The sequence below is a fragment of the Apteryx mantelli genome, chromosome 14, assembly GCF_036417845.1.
Source record: "Apteryx mantelli isolate bAptMan1 chromosome 14, bAptMan1.hap1, whole genome shotgun sequence".
Lineage (NCBI taxonomy): Eukaryota > Metazoa > Chordata > Aves > Apterygiformes > Apterygidae > Apteryx > Apteryx mantelli.
This window is the reverse complement of record NC_089991.1, coordinates 2,019,250-2,036,292: the sequence shown is the minus strand read 5'-3', so window position 1 is coordinate 2,036,292 and position 17,043 is coordinate 2,019,250. Positions and strand designations below refer to the sequence as shown.

General features: G+C 38.4%; 1 protein-coding gene across 7 annotated transcripts in view; it reads right to left on the bottom strand.

Moving 5' to 3' along the window:
- AFF4 (ALF transcription elongation factor 4) overlaps positions 1–17,043 on the bottom strand; it is a 58,894-nt gene that overhangs the window by 25,917 nt on the left and 15,934 nt on the right. For 5 of the 7 annotated variants that reach the window (XM_067304978.1, XM_067304976.1, XM_067304979.1 and 2 more), the window contains 4 exons: positions 12,032–12,158; positions 8,259–9,050; positions 6,856–6,900; positions 5,772–5,858 (listed from right to left, as the gene is read on the bottom strand). In XM_067304978.1, the coding sequence (XP_067161079.1) occupies positions 5,772–5,858; positions 6,856–6,900; positions 8,259–9,050; positions 12,032–12,154 (1,047 nt within the window). In that variant the 5' untranslated portion in view covers positions 12,155–12,158. Of the gene's footprint in view, positions 1–5,771; positions 5,859–6,855; positions 6,901–8,258; positions 9,051–12,031; positions 12,159–15,152; positions 15,308–17,043 lie in introns of all 7 variants that reach the window. The other 2 variants (XM_067304977.1, XM_067304983.1) reach the window with 2 other exon arrangements.

Sequence of the window (17,043 nt, the reverse complement as noted above, 5' to 3'; positions counted from 1 at the left end):
AGCTTATATTTTTTTAAACACATAAAAGCTTTGCACAGCAAAGCATGCTTAGATATTTTAAATTCCCTTTAACTTTTTATTTCAAAATTGAAAGCCATTGAAATGGTGTATTGAAGAAGTATTTCTTTGGTGGCCTAGAAAGCAGGCTATACCACTTCTTTCAAAAACACACAATTTACCAGGAACTTTCAATTTAAGATGTTTCAAATGCTTCTGATCTTTACTACCTGAACAAACAGAAGGGACAATAAAAATGAAATTAGCCTATGTTTAAAATGCAAAGTGAAGATGAAGTTGGAAGGAAGTTGCCTTGTGACTTAACAGAAAGCGGCAGCTATGCTGCCTTTAGAAGACGACTGATTTTTATCTTTCACGCAGATGCAAGGAGTGCAAGTGTGATTCCCCAATCTCCTTTTTCCACAATCAACTTAGGTGGACAAGACCGATGAACTGTAACTCAAAAAGGAAGTAAAGAGCATACAGCGTTCAAACACCACGTTACAGAGCAAGTGCGCTGGGGTGGGCGCACGCCGAGGAAGCGGCGCCCATCCTTGCTGACGGACGCGTCACGTATTCTACGGAAAGCGTCTGCCGACTTACTCACTTCAGTCACTTCCTATTTCAAAGGCATAGTGCACTACTTCAGTTAAGTGCACTTTAATGAGGTGTTATGTTTAAATGTGCAACTTTTTCCTAAAACCTGGCCATCTATTTTATCTTTGAGTACATATTTAAGAAACTCAGTTTAAAAAAGAAAGAAAGAAAGAAAGTATACTTTCAACTCCAAAGATATTTACAGCAGTATCTTCTAGAGGGCTAGTTCAGAAAGAAGAAATTACAAACAACTTGAAGGAAGGAAATCCTTTTAACCCACCAACAACAGACTGGTGAGGTTAGGCAGTGAGGACTTGAAGCAGGAAACAACACTGCAGCCTGCTCTCTGACAAAAACTGTGCAGAGAAAAAACTGGAGAGCTGGATGGAAGGGCAGCAGGGCACATAATTCACATCGGTAGGTTACCAGTTTGGCTGTATTCCAGGTAGTGGCAAATGGGACCCATTGCTATTTAATGTTCAAAATCTCAAGTCAGTTGTCTCATTTTTACTTCTCAGAAAAAAAAGTTCCTGCATCAGGAACAACGGATCAACAAACCTGACTACGGGCCTTCACGGTAACTTCAGCACAGGGCAGACAGCGAACCACCGTGGAGACACAGTTCACCTCTTCAGAGATCCCCGTAGCTCACGGCACAGGTACGCAGGCAAAAAACCTGCCAGTGATGACATACTGCTGCTTTTGAGACTAACAACTTCCAACCTTTAAGAAACTGCTGTTTTTCAATATATTTTATAAACACACTAGTATTTTTACTCTGGAGTTTTTGACCATGAGCCCACAGCTTAAAAGAAAAATTACACAGGACAAAGTTATAGAGTGTTAGGTAGTTGGATACAATTTTTTTCAAGACTCAGGAATCTATTTTTTTTCATAGCATCCATAAAACTTTCCCTGACCTATTTTCATGAAGTTTTATCTTCCGATTCAAAGACTACCTGATAATTATTAGATATATTTATAGTAATGCTGAAAGGTCCCAGTCAGAAGTTTGGGGCCCTTCTTGCTATTCACTACCTACACATAGTGGAAGTGATCTTATCCCAACCAACCTCATAAATAAAATCGACTGGTCCACCAAACAGAGCTTAATTTAATGTGCACAGGCAAAGCATACCAAACTTTTGCACACAAGAGGAATGCTGTGAAACATTGCAGGATATTATTTGTAAATAGAATACTGTATTAAAGAGAACAAACTTTCCTAGAACAGTACTGCTTGATTAAAGCAAACCACTGTGCTGTTTTGTTTTCTGCATTCTGCTCTGGTTCCAGGCTAAACAAGCCTATGGCTCACTAACTTGCTGGAATTCTGAGAAGATCCTGCTGCCAAGAATGACAGGGGGAGAAGGCAGAGGAAATTATAGGCTTTGGATGTGGAGAGAGGATTTGACAAAGTTCCATGGCTAAGATGTGCAGCCACAGAATAAAAAAGCTGGCAAAAAATCAAAAGACTCAGAGCAGCCATAAATGGAATTTTTTGCAAGCTGGGTGAAGAAATACTACCCAGGTTGATAGATTCAAAAAACCACAACCTACCTTTTTTGTTCATACATTGACAAGACCATGGAATCTCATGCAGTTTCTCTCCACATGACAAACAGATGAGTGTACATCTCTGCACACCTTTCATCCCAAATTAAGTCAAATGCCCAAAGAATCAAGCAGTTCATACCAATCCTGCAGGGTGCTTGCAATGTAAAGGTAAAACACCTCCCCAAAGGTTCAGGAATAAGTATTCAAAGCAGTGAAGCAAGTATCTTCACTGATGAGGAAAGATTTGGGTTTTATTTCTTTACAATAAAAGGTAGGGATTATTTTCAAGTTCTTCATTTTATATAACATAGCAAATAAACCCTAAATAAAAGTAATGCATGCAAGATAAATATTTATTAATCTCACAATCATAATGCTAAGGAACTAGACAATGAGACTTGTTTCTAGATATGCCTTCAAAAGCAAATCTGAGAACTGTACCGTATGTTCTGCGTTTTCAACTCACTGGAGAGAAGCAAGCAAGATGCACTGAGACAAGAAAACACAACTCAGAAGGTGATGACATCAGGACAGACCGTAGCTCTGGGATATCTAGGCAAATACAAGAACCTGAACCATTTAACTTTTCATCAGCCTGTGAGAGTTTTGTGGATGTGCACTTACAGCATGGTTCCTGGGACCTTTGGCCAAGAAGTAATCAGGAGATGTAGCTGGAGCCTTTTAGAAAGCTGTATTAACAAACTGCTCACCTAGGTAAGTCACCTGGTTTAAACATAAATCTCTTCCCACCCTGCTGCAAACTCTTACCAGTGCTCACAAAAAAACCATTTTCTTATAACCAACAGTTACAAATAGTAAAAACAAAAAAACCCTCCTTCCTGTCAAACTAGTTTGTTATAAACAAAAATTCAATACTTATTTCATGCGTTAGAGCTCCTTTTGACTGTCAAATACAAATTCAAAAACATCCTAACATTAAAAGAAAGAGGGCTAAAAAGGTGATGTTGAACCATTCACATGACAAGAAGATCTGTTAGACAGACTGTATCAGAAATCTCAATGAGAAAAGCTGCTTAAAACACTTCAAACTATTCTGTTTTGGGGAGCAATTTGGATCAGCCAGAAAACAGACAGCAGCAAACAATGCTCTATGGTTAGAGAAAGGGTAGCCTGTAGGATTGCAAAGATAACTTTTAGAAAAGATAAACAGCATAATTTTTTGCAGTCACGTTCGCTGAGCTTCCAGACAGCCTGAAATAGTGTCAAGCTAGGGGCAGAGTGCCCCAATCCATTTTAGAGATGTGTTGACTCTGGAGAAAAATTATATTGTAAAGTTAAATCTTTTACTGGTAATCAGTTGATACAGGAAACAAAACACAAATTCTTGAATGAGTCAGCTATCTCAAACTGAACTGTATTTGCTAAAGTTGCTACCCACAGCTATCTACCCTGCCTATCTACCCTGCCTACCCAACAGCTTCCAAGATACCGTAGACTACAGAGCTGCATTTTAAGGCAAACAATCACCAATTCTGGTTTGCCTTAAAACACCGTGCCGCAAGCTGCGGTTGCTAAACAGCTAGGACATTTGTGCAATAGTGGGCAAACCTTGTCCATCAGCTATTACATGTTAAGTTATCACTATTTCTCAGTCAAGGACTTAATAGATGCAAGTCTACACAGCGATAACTTTATTTGCCAAATAACCCCATGTAACCTCCAATCACAACAGTAATTACTTAATCTAACCTAGAACAATAGTTCTAGCTATTTAAATACAGTCTTTGCTTCACTCCTGCACATCTCCTTCTCCTGGAAAAAAAGGATTGATACAATTTAAGATAAATGTCTGCGCTTCAACTCTGGATCATCATACCTTCATGAATTGCATTTCTCATAAGTTTAACCTTACCTACTAAGTTTGCAGTCATTTACTTTGGATCCAAGGTGAATCCTATGTGTTACTAATAAATAATGAAAATTTACATCAACTTAAGAATGTCATTTTTTAAATGTGATGTACAACTACACGCAATGATGTGATATATCTATTTGAAGATAAAAATATATTATTTGATACTAATCATTTTAACTTGAAGGCCAAGTTTATCAATACATTCTGGCTGCTTTACAACACAACAGGATACAGTGTACGCTGTATCTGCCTCCTGATCATACTTGCCCAAACCCATTTTTCACTCCAGCCTACAATCAGCATTTTCAGAAATAAGCTCTTATGAACGATACCATGTCTGATGTTGTAACTGAAAGTTTCTCTCAAAATTTATGTTCTGTTTTGCATACAGATAACAACATTCTTCTGGGGAAAGAAAAAAAAATACCAAAGCCAGCCCGTGCTCTTTAAAAATAGCTGTCATCTAGAACTGCTCTCAGTTGGTATAAAGGGCAGCTCTTACCTCCTGAGGATTGAAGCCAAGTCATTTACAAAGCTGACAACCTAACTGAAAGCTGAGACAAGCACCTTAGCCCACAGTAGTCTGGCTTCATTTGCTGGCAGTTGTCTTTACCATTCCCACTTAAGTATCTTTAATGGAAAATGGCAGCCATTGTGGAAGAGGGAAATCTACTGTGAAGTTAACTACAAGACACATCTGCTGCTACTTATGGAGAGGATTTTAGGCTGCAGTTCCACAGGCAGCTGAGCTGCTCTGATAGTTCTCTGCTCAGTCCCCTCCTGTACTTCTCCCCTCCTTGTGTCAGCCCTTGCAGTCACGAGGCCCTTCTGTGAGCTATGCAAATCGCTAACCTGGCAGGAAAAGAATATTTCATTTCCCCATCACCACCTTAGGTTAATTTTTTTGCCATTTTAGTGAGTTAGAACAGCTGACAGAGAGGTCCTAGGAGTGCCAGAGCCAGCCCAAGGGGAGGGAGCACACAGCTGAGAGCAGAGGGTAGAAGAGAGAATGAGAACTCCTCTTTCCTCAGAGAGGTCAGCTCAGGCAGGTCTCCTGGAAATACACTGTAAGCCATCAACGGCAGCAAAGAGTGACTAATTTCTTTTTAGAATTAATAGCTTAAACATTTCAGTAGTTATTAAGAATATGGGAAGTTAGATCTTTCAGGACAAATGATCTGAGGAAACTTCTGCAGCAGAATGTCTGATTTTAAAACTGGGGGATTTTTTTGTAATTGAAAACATAAAATTTAATAGAACGATTCATGGACATCAAAATTATGAGAAAATTCATTTTGCACAAAAGTGTATTTTAAATTTCACACCATTTACAAGCCAGCCTCCATTACTTTGCGAGGTGGAGGTAAATGCAACACTTTCTTGCTTCTACCAAAATTGGCACAAAGCATTTCCCTAATAGGGAAAAAGTCTCAGTGGCATTTTCAAACTTCAGAAATACTCTGAAGAAGGTATTAATTATGAAAAAAAAGCTTAAAAGGAAAGGTCTATTATACATGTCTTTGCAGATTGCTGTGTGTAAACCAGAGAGACAGAGGAAAAACAGCTACATTCTTCAAAAGGCTATTGTTGACAAATTATGTTGTAAAGCAAGATAAAGGGATACAAATCACTGAAATAAATGCATAACTACACAGAATTGAATTTAAAAGAGTTCCAAATTCCTGATCTTTAATAGCACTTACTCTTGTTTTCATGGCATTCAGTATTTGACTACAGCACTGACCTTTGTTGGAAAAGGAAATTTTGATGGTTCTGTTTTGCATGGTGTATGAATAGCAGTCAGTGGAGGAGGCCAAGAATGGGTCATCTCCTATACCCAGACCAAAAGAGAAAAGCCATTAACAAAGTTAAAGCAGTCCAAAGATTTAAAGTTACAAACCTGATTCAAATTGTAACCCTACATCTCAACTTTCAGTTTATTGTTCACATTTCACTACACTTTATATTCAAATCTTAATTTCCCAAATGTATAAAAAGATTTTGCACGTGAGCCTAAATCTTAAATTGTTATCCACGAAAACAGACAGTTAAGACACAGTAATAAAGCAAGCAGAAAGGCCTAAATCAATAAAACTGGTTGGCCTGAACATAAATGCAGTAAAGTCAGAGACTGAAGAGAGCATGTAGGATAAAGGGGTAGAAAGAGGTGCATTTCTTTCCTTCCTGTGGAAAGGGAAGCCTATAGAGTTTGGGAAATAGGAGAAATCAAATGCCTGAGGCAGGAAAGAAAGAGAAGGTATCTTGTATTCACCCAGAGCATCTCCAAGGAACATGGAGCACTGAGGGTCAGAGCAAATGATCAGCCGTGGAAATAGTCAAGGAGAAATTTGATGCTTCTTTCGTAATAAAAGACATAGGATCAGGTGATCATATGAGGGAAAACAAGACTAGAGAAAATAACCTAGGTGGAAAAAAGGGAAGGTTTTACCATGAGGCAGCAAAAAATCATCATCATCCAAAAAGATACTAGATTGTCAGAACTGTACTTTGGTGGAAGAAACGGCTCATTCCAGTTGGGTTAAAAGGGAAGCGGCATAGAAGAAAAGGAATGTTATGAGGGTATGCAGGAGATCACATGCACACAGCAATGCACAGTGACCAGCTCGCGCACAACCCTGCTTCCAGTTTACATCTTGTGAACTTTTCCCCAGTCTACCCCCCTTAGAGGAGTAATACAAGAACCCTCGAATGCCTTGCAGTCGAGGCAATTTGAAATGGTACTATTCCTTGGCAGAGTACTTTCCACCTCCTTAGCAGTGTTTGTATTTTCAACAAATATATTATGAATAAAACTATGGAGAACTTACTTTTAGAATTTCATCCACACAACTCACATCACCAGATGCTGATGCCTACAAATCAAAACTCAGGATTAACATCTCTTAAAGCAAATTGTCTTTAAAAGATCCCAGAGGTTAAAAGCAGTCACAAACAAATTGCAATACTTATCATGATTCATACAGGCTCCATACTGATACAAACAGACCTTGCTAATTCTTTTCAGCAAGATTAGCTTTAATATCAGACAGATCCATATTTTTTATGGTATGAGTCACATCCAGTTATGAAAAGCAAATATATCAGATCTATAAAACTGCCACAGTAATCTCTTCCTCTTCACTTGACAGTTAAAGTAAAAGTGATTTTAGGCAGTCAGCGATATTAAGAACTTCTGGAGAGAGCGGAAGGAGAATCTTAACTTTGTCAGTTCCTGGAAGAAGCCACTGTATACCATCGGAATTCAAATACATGACAGTAAACACAGTAATGACAAACTGTATTAAGAAGTAAAACATACATTACAGCATATAACTAGAGAAAGCAATAGTTATGAAACTATGAATCTTCTGCATCCCTGACTGCTAAAAGCAGAAAGGAAGCAAAGTTACTATACCTTTCACTGCGTCAGCATTAGCACGTCAAGTCTTTATGAATGGGGAAATAACTTATTTCTGATTTTCCTTACAGTTTTTCTGGATCTTATTTTGTTATTTATTGAAGTCCAAGGAACAAATGCTTTTCTCTAGCTACCACCATTCAAGCAGTTAATAGGAGATGCAATGACTTTTTTTTTTTTTAATTAAGAAAGGCACACTGCTTCTAAGCGAACAGTAGTTAGGTCCATGCCTTACTGATTCAAGAACTGCCAAACTACTAAAAGTTGTTAAACCAATACTATTTTGTATCCAGCATACATGATAAAAATTCTGATCCCTATTCAATTTGGTATGCTTTGGGTTTGGTTTGCTCTCGCTAGGTGAAGGCATTAGCATGTATAGTAATCACTACATGCTTCAAAGGAAAATTTGATACATGCAAACATAACATCACTAATCTAACATAACATGGCCCACAGTAAAGACAATATATGTATACAGCTTGTCATCTTTGTGGATATCCTACTATTTTACTAAATTCTGACTACAGAAGTACTCTAGGAAAACTAGCATCCCTAGGCTAAAGTTAACCTTTCCTTAATAAAAATCATGGCATCCATGTGGAAGAAGCAGAGGGAAAAAATTAAATTTTACTTTTGTACGTTTCTCATTCAAAACACAGGTTCTCACAGCTGAAGTTTAAGATGTTTAACAAAAAATAGGCCATTTACTAAAAACTAGATTTTGGTTAGTTTGGGATTTTAAAGAAGCTGGAAAATTCCAGCTTGAGGAGACTTCATTTAAAAAAAAACAGTGAAGGGGTAGCAACTTACATCCAGTGGTTGAGAAGGTATTTTCAGCTTGGTTAGATGTGCTTTGCTGCTGGGCTTCAGCTCATTCACGCTGCTGCTATGAGTCTGACTACTGTAGTGTTCAGAGGATAACTTTGGTTCCATGGATTCCTGTCCATCCATTGGCCTCACATAAGCAGTGGGTTTCTGTAACATTGAATTGGACTTGGACATTAGGGAAGGTGGAAAAGACTGATTAGAGTGTTGTCCACTTGAAAATGAGGGTACACGGGAGGGAGAGTCCCAGCTGGCATCAGGATCCCGGGGAGATTTTGAACGTTGATGTTCTTTGCTATGATGATCGTTTCCATGAGATCTAGAATGGCTGGAACTCAATGAAGAAACAGCAGATGGTTTTCCAGGGCTGGAAGAACGGGATTTGGAGTGTTCTGATCCATGCTGGCTTTTTTTGCGGCTGCTGCTGCTACTGTATGAGTCACGGTCATGTCTCTGGCCACTACTGCTAGTGTTATTGCCACTGCCACGCTGACTACTGTGTCCGCTCTGTAAACCCGAGGACCGTTTCTGAGATTGCGAGGAAGTGCTAGGTGCTGGTCCTACAGGAGTCCATTTGCTACTCTGATGTGAGCTAGTATTGTGTCTCTGTTCACCAAAGAAACTTTGGTTCGATTTTTCATCGGTTGTTGATGGTACAGTTGGTTTTGGAATTCCAACAAGCTTTGGTAGCGATCTATCTCCTATAAGATCCTCCATTTCATCATAATTTCCAAGCATGCTCTGAATACGACTAGACAGTTTGTCTTCTTTGCTGGTCTGTGAAAATCATTAAAAAAATGCAAATGCAAAATACAGTTACAAAAGTCACAGTTTCATTTTCAGTAGATTGACTTGACACAACTATTGCAGCTGATCTGAATTTCAGGGCTGAGATCATGGTTAGCATCCATGTCTTTTTTGGCATCGTTTTCAATTCCTAATTTTAGTTTGTTCTGCAAGCAATAACTTAGCCCCCCTAAAGCATAAAGAAAAGATGCACTTCAGCCACAGCCCTCCTTAGCCTTTTCTTATGCTGATCTCAAACAACTGAAAAACTACGTCAGCATTTCCCATCTTCCCTACCCTGTTTGTGTGAGAAGCTATTGCTCAGCTGAGAGAGAGGACCTGATGCCCAGCCGCGCATGATATCAGTGCCACTGCAGGGAACAGAGATCCCCCACTGCTGAGTCCCAGACAAATGTTCTAAAACTGGGACCACAGTGCATACAGGTAAACACACTCTAATACCAGCTCAAAAAGACAACAGATACTCAGTTTGCCAAACTCCCTCCGATAGCAGAAACCCACTGTGACGGTCAACAGTAGTACTAAGTTATTTTTCTTTTTTTTCTCCCCAAGAAACAGGCAGGTATTTTCAATTTCAAAATCTGATCATTTTTAACCTTTAATCTTTTAAATTGATCTTTATTCTTTCCTTCTGCCTTTTTCATGCTGAGTATTTTAATGTTGAAAAACCAATTAGACAAAAACTGCTCACTTCTAACAAAGAAGCAAGCAACTAACACCATATTAAAATCTTCGATCAAGTTTAACACCAAATGTAACTTTGCCTAGTTACCATTTTCTCATATTATTTCTTTTGGTCTACAAAGCATCTGAGAAAAAAAATCATTCTCCAATCTGGGAAGACAAAAAATACCCACAGACATATTTAAAACAATAGAGAGCCTCATAGGAAAACATTACTTAAAATATTGGCACCCATCAAAAGTCAGGACAAGCAAGCAAACAAAACAAAAAGTCCACATTACCTACTAATCAAAGATTACTATGGACTGTGTGAAAGAACTACCATTAACAAATAAAATGCAACTTTGCAAATGTACTTCTACATACATGTCCCTTCAAAATAATTCTCCCAATTTCACATTGTACAAGATCCTTTACACAGAGATCCTTACTTTAAACAGCACCTAACCACCACCATCTTAGCACAGTCAGAGGACACCCAACTTCAGACAATAATGACAAAATCCCTACTGGCATAGAAGGCAAGGAAAAAGAAATACTTGCAATATTCTACATTTATTTTGACAGCTTGCAGAAAGCCAAATTAATTTCACTGCTTTTACTAATGTCCAGTTAATATTTATCTTCTGAAATTACAAAGCTGTTAATAAAATTTAAATTATCAAATACAGATTTTAGTCCCATAAGTTAGAATACTAAGGAGACAAGCAAAAGCAAATAGTCCCATAAGCAAAAAAGTTAATTACAAAATGATCTGAAGATCCCTGTGGTTGAAATCCTTACAGTCAAACAGTCATACTAACCAAAATGTCCCTAACCAACTATAATAATGCAACACTTCGTTTCCCTCTGACAAAACTTTCTCTTTTCCTTGAGACAGGCATACGTAGAGAACTATAGCTGGCTTCAAATATATGGATACATTACTTTGAAGAATCTGGTTTTGTAATTTTCTTACATTTTGCATCTTATTCTAGACAAGGAAAACTGACTTATTTATCTGTGCCAGATTCTAGACCTCCAGCCAAGTTTCAGTGGGATTTCCAAGTAGTAATCCCATACAGTACACTTAAGGTTGGCAAAGAACAGCTGAAACAGCACCAACCAGTACTTTAAATAAGGTATCAACAAGCTTGACGTGTGGGTTTAGAAATTGTACATGCCTACTGTCATCTCAAAGTTTATGGCTATTTCTTTGATATATAATGTATTAGTCCTAAGAAGTTTTAATTAATGGTAAAATAAAGTCAGTTTAACCACTCCTCTTAGGTGCGCAATTTTTTTAATTAATACTTATACTGGTATAATTCTTGTTGCCCACGCAGTTATAAGGGTTCTTGCTTATAAGCAGTCTGTTTTCTAAATCAAGTTTACTGTATCACTACCAACGCATCCCAACAAGCTTTAATTTCATACACGTGGGATTTGAGTACCAGACACAGCACAAGCACAGTACAGTGACAGGAGGACATGAACCAAAAAAAATACCTCTCTTCCTGCAGGAGAGAAGTCCTAAAGTCTTAAGGTTTTACTTCTTGAAAACCAGTCAAAATTGTGATAAGGAAATGACTTTGCTTTCAACAGGAGTTTTGAACTAGATAATGAAAATCCTAAACGGTACCTTATTTTGCTATCCCAGAGTTAGTTTATTTTTTCAGTGCTGTTTAGCAAATCAAATCTAGGAGGAAACCTAGCACAGGTTTAAAACTGTAAGAGATCATATTTGAAAAAGTCAACTCCAAACAAACAAAAAACCAAATAGATAAAAACTATGGGCACACCAATTAAAACTGAGAGGAACCTGACTATACTAAAAAGCTGATAATTTCACTACATTAGGCATTTCAGCATTTAAAATTAACCTATTTAAATATTCTATTTCTGGACTTACCCAGGTCTGGATTACATTGACTGAAGGTTAGAAGGTTTAGCAGCAGGCTAAAGCACCCAAAAAAAGCTATTTGCCATGACACAATTGACAGTTTAAGTGTTTTGAGCCACTGTAGCAAAGGCAGAAGAAAAATTATAAGGTTTCATCGTCCCTTTTCTTACTCCCTTCAAAGCAGCCCCTCCTTCATAAGCATTATTTTATATCTGCTAATAGAACTGGTTAGTAACTGTCCATCCTCACTTTCAAGCCCTGCTTAAATACTTGTTGACATAAGAGCTGTGCTCTAAAAAAATTCATATAAAAATACATTTAAAATATGAATTTGCACATGATTTCTGCTACAAAAACTGAATTTGTAAAAAGTGCATAAACTCACAACTTTGTACGGTTCAGCAAAGAGAGGAGAGTTAGGTGGAAAGGCTTCTTCACCCTGTTGAATTTCTTGATTTCGCCTTTCCCTTTCTTTCATACGCAGCACATTCCGGTCTTCACGGTTCATGTTGCTACGAATAAAAACAAGATTTTTGATCACAGAAAGGAAACGAGGAGGGATGAAAGCATAGAGTTAGCCCACCGTACCCGTTTTGCCAAGAGAATGATTTCAGTTAAGAATCTTGTTCTGACTATACCTCTTCAAAACTGAGAAGGTTGTCCCGTTTAAAACCTCTGGCACCTAGAACAGCTGTAACCCACAATCTACAGACAGCTTCCGTTTCTATTACTGACAGTTTATGCAGTGATAAAAAAAATTTTGAAAAATTCACACTAAGTTCTCAGGCCAATAACTATTTCAAATCATTTCACCTGCTTGAATCATTAGGCTATTTCAACCCACGCAGTCCATCTGCCATTCACTTCTAAAATTATCCTTTTTTTTCCCCCTCAATATCCCCCCAAAGTTCCCAATTTTAATCTCTTATCCTCTACCTATTCAATACGTGACTTACACTTTAAATTGGGTTTTATTTTTGTTTCTAATACACCTCTCTTGGCACCCTTTCTCTACCATAATCTAACCTCAAGCTTTGATGTTGTTTCCAGGTCTTCCTAACTACCAAATGAAATTTTACTCAAAACCGTATTTCACTGAAGTTTGGGCAATATTGCACTTTTTGCCTTAAACCATACAGTGTTCTCCTACTGAAAAACGTGGATTAAGAAACTGGATGACACCCCTCTTACAAACCTTACTTTGGTCTTGCTGCTTGAGTTAGCAGCAATATGTCAAATTAAATGTAATGAAAAAAAAATAAGTGTTGGAAGAGATTCCATTTGAGCTTGATAAAGCTCAGATTGGGACTTACAGGAATAAGCAAAATAAGATAATAAATCAGGTTGCGCTAACTTCATGTCAAGAGATTCACACATTTGCCTTACTGATCTGCAAAAAATATGGTAGGTGCTTTCAGAAAAGAAATAGATGTCCTTTCACATGCTTTGCAGTCTGAACTGAAAAAGCCATCTGCTCAGAAAGTCATTATTTCTTGTTTTTAGACAACTGCCTGATTATTTTCAGCATGTTTGCTAAAGCATTAATTTGAAAGCTGTGCAAAAGCAGCTATTCCATTCTAAATAAGACTTCAACCTATCACTCATTTTCCTAAATGTAAGCCTTCTCATCTTGAAATCATTTATTTTAACCTTTTATTGCAATTTCTGATTCATTTGGCTTCATTTTGTCTCCTAGTCTGAGTATAATGAAATTTAAGGGGATGCCAAAACCAGAATAAACCCCCAGTATAAGTTTAAATATTTGATTCTTTTAAGGAGACAGGTTGTTGCATTTCCCTGCAGTATTTGCATTCTAAACAAGGTACATGCATTAGCATAATTCAACTTGATACTGATATCGAGCCTATGAATATAACTTTTAACTTATATGTGAAAATGACTTTTTTCTGCTCCTGTTATGCTAAAATTAGTTGAACCATTGTAACTCCAAGTGAACATTATTTCTGCCTATTGAGAGAGGAACTTGTACACTGCAATCTGGCAAGCAAACTTCCTAGCTCATTTTAACTGTAACAGCAAAATGTAAACTTGTTTTTAAAAGCTTAAGGCTTAAAAAAAACTTATTCTTCTTCAGGTAGTACCCCAATTTCTTATAAATATGGGATTTAAACACTGACACAAATATCAGATTTAATTGCACATATTGATCAGTTAAAACCACCTGCAGCAGTATGAATCTATGCCATTTTACTATTAAGGGCAAAACATTAGGCAGGGAGTAGAAGTGTTCTGACCTATCTTAGAATAGTTTATTTGTGTATATATGCCAACACAGTCAATTATATACAGCTATACATTTAGAAGCTTATAATTTTAATTAAAATTTTTACATTTACATTTCATAAATAGAGGATTAAATATTAACAAAAAGATCTCTATTAGCTTTTACAGAGCTAAGCATCATCTTCCAAAGTTTTATCAATATTTACTACTACTCTTTGGACTACAGAAATAAACAATTAACATTTGTAACAACGTTGTCACACGAAATGACCATTGAAGTAAAAACTCACTAGAGATCAGAGCCGGAATAAAACCTGAGTTACTCTGGCCCCAACAGCCAGGTCAATGCAAATTACTCATCAGAAATATTAAACCAGCTCATCGTGTTCTTTACGACTCCTTGCCAGCCTTGTGCAGTACAGTAAGAGACAAATATCTTCACAGGTTCATTTTAACTGAACAGGGGGGAGGAGGTTACTAGAGTCAACAGTTTGAATGCGATCCACGTTAGACTTGCTTCTATCTGATCTTCTACATCTCTAAGCAGAGATATTTTATGTTCCTACAATGCGTACTAAGCTATTAAAATCACGGCAGCATCAAAAATGTAAACAGATGAAGCCAAGAGGCTGGTGGTTTGGTGGGCTTCCTAACGCTGTCCTTCAGACAACTTTCCAAATTCTTATCTTCCACAGCCATGAAACATAACAGAATTTGCCTGCGTTCAGGAACAACCAGTAGCAGAAGTACTTTGAAAAGCAAGACACTAAGGCATGTCTACTAAATCAATATTGCTACCAACTAACTTTGGCCTAAAGGAAATCACAAAACAAAGTTTTCAGACCACTTGTAATTATAACCATGTTATGATTTTTTAGTCTACTGTTAAATGGGAAAACCGGTGATCAAAGTTAAGTGCTTTCTGCCCGTCCTTGGTTTTTCCACTCCAAAGCAGAGGTGACACCAGCCTCATCTCGCGCGGCGGCGAGCAGCTCCGGGACCATGCTGCCTCGTGGGCCTGGCTGCGCCGGCTCAGCCTGCTGCGGTCCTGGCGAGCAGGCAGAGTCGCGGGGCGGCAGCACCCGCTCCCGCTGCCCGAGTGACCACGTCTCCCACGAGACAAAAGGGCCTGGAGCAGCTCCACGTAGCCGACCTCCTGCCACCCGGCCCCAGCCGGCAGGACAGCACTCTGCTCTGCTCCTCCCTCCCTCCCTGCAACACCAGGCCTGGAAGAGGAAGATGAAGAACTTGTTGAGTTGTACCTGCTGCTATAAACAGGATCCCGCTATAACTTCCCTTTCCCTCGTCCTTGGAGGCCTGAGCGAAAGTGGGAACTCCTAGGAGGAGCAGGGCCAGGCTAAGGGAGACAAAACTAATGCCCCCGCGGCAAGGACCAAAGTCACCTTAACTTCCACATCTGGGGAAAGAAAAGTTCAAAAATTAAAAGAAATTAGAAAACAGGCCAAAAACACAGAGTGATATTGCCATTTTTAGGAAGCCTAGTTCTAGATGGCTTGAGTCATTGTTTCTGAACACGGTTTGCTGTGCCGTACTCTGTATCATTCCCGCAGTATGTGATTTCACCGTCTAACTGACTCCGTATATTCGGATCTCGTGCCTCCCCTTTCCAGCTCAATACAGAGCTTGAAGAAGCGAGAAGGAAATTCATGCAGGAAGTTCACAGAAACTTGTGGTGCAAAATTCATTGTGTTTGTTCTTTAATCAAAGAAATTGTTTTTAACTGCTGATCTAAATATATTTCACACACAAATTAGTCGAGCATCACTCAAATCATCCATACCAGAAACATAATTTTCATCTTCTTATTAAACCCTATTCGGTATTTCTGTCCATCCTTAGTCCAAAGAGGGCATGGCTTTGGCCACAGAGTTCACTCAAGCAATCATAATCTTGGATTTCATAACCAGCATTGTGAAATTGTAGTGCTACTCCTGCCTACCTGCTGCAGTAGCTTCCCACCTCCCCTTCTTTCAGCTCTGTAGTATGGGACAGACCCCATTTATGAGGCTTTTGGACCATGTTCCCAGTTTTGTGCCGTAAATCCAAAGTTCTGCTAGCAGCACCGTTAAAGAAAAGAATATCTCGGCCTATCCCAGGGTACAGGCGTGGGATTAACAGCCTACTCTTCTCATCCCTCTTAAACCGCATCAGGCATCAAAGAGACTGTCCTTGCACAAGTTCACCAGCACCCTCACTAAGAGCAGTATCGCTCAATCTTCTCAGACACCGTAAGGCAACCATCAAAGGTGAACAGCCGCCAAAGTAATCCTCCACGGAGAGCATGTCTAGAAGTATTCCAAAACCACGACTTTTCAACAAGGCATTAGTGGATCTTCAAAGCATGTTTGCAACACCCTGACTTCCTTCAAGACATACTCATTTGAACTCAAGGGCTTTTTTTTTTTTCTGAATTGGTTTCATAAGCAGGAGAAATCAAACAGTTCATTTATTCAGTACTGGTTAATTGACTGTGATGAAACACACAAATTTTGTTTGACAACATTTGGCCGCGAATGATAAACACTCTTCAGAGAGAATATACAATATCTAGCACCTCACGCACGACACACCCAGCTTCATGAACCACTGACAACTGCCAGCACGCATAGAAAAAGGAAAAAAAAAAGCTGGAAATTTTGCCCATAATCAGGAACGATGTGTTTTCAGAAGACATTTAAAAATACACAGAAATTGTCTCAATGCCCCATCTAATTCCTTCCCAAAGATTCCTGTTACTCATTTCAAATGTTTGTCATTCATGTTGGAAGTCAATAACATTTAGGGGATTACCTGTTCTCCTAACTTGTGCACTGACTATGGCATCTATACTAAACCTGACACAAGTCAAACACAATCCTAAAATGCTACTCTGTCAGCTTTTAATGCAAATGCACCCACATAATAGTTGTTAAGAAGGGAGAAACAAACAGATAATCACCCCACGACAGAAGAAAAAAACGATGCTCAAAATTAGAATATGCTCTGATGTTGCCAAGAGCTATATTTAATATTTATCAAAAGTGAAAGTCTCTAACTTTAGATTTCTATTTTAAAAAGTAAAAAACAAAAAGTAAAAACAAGTAAAAATGTAAAGCATTTCCTACCACAATGAAACAGCTTTGCACAAAAATA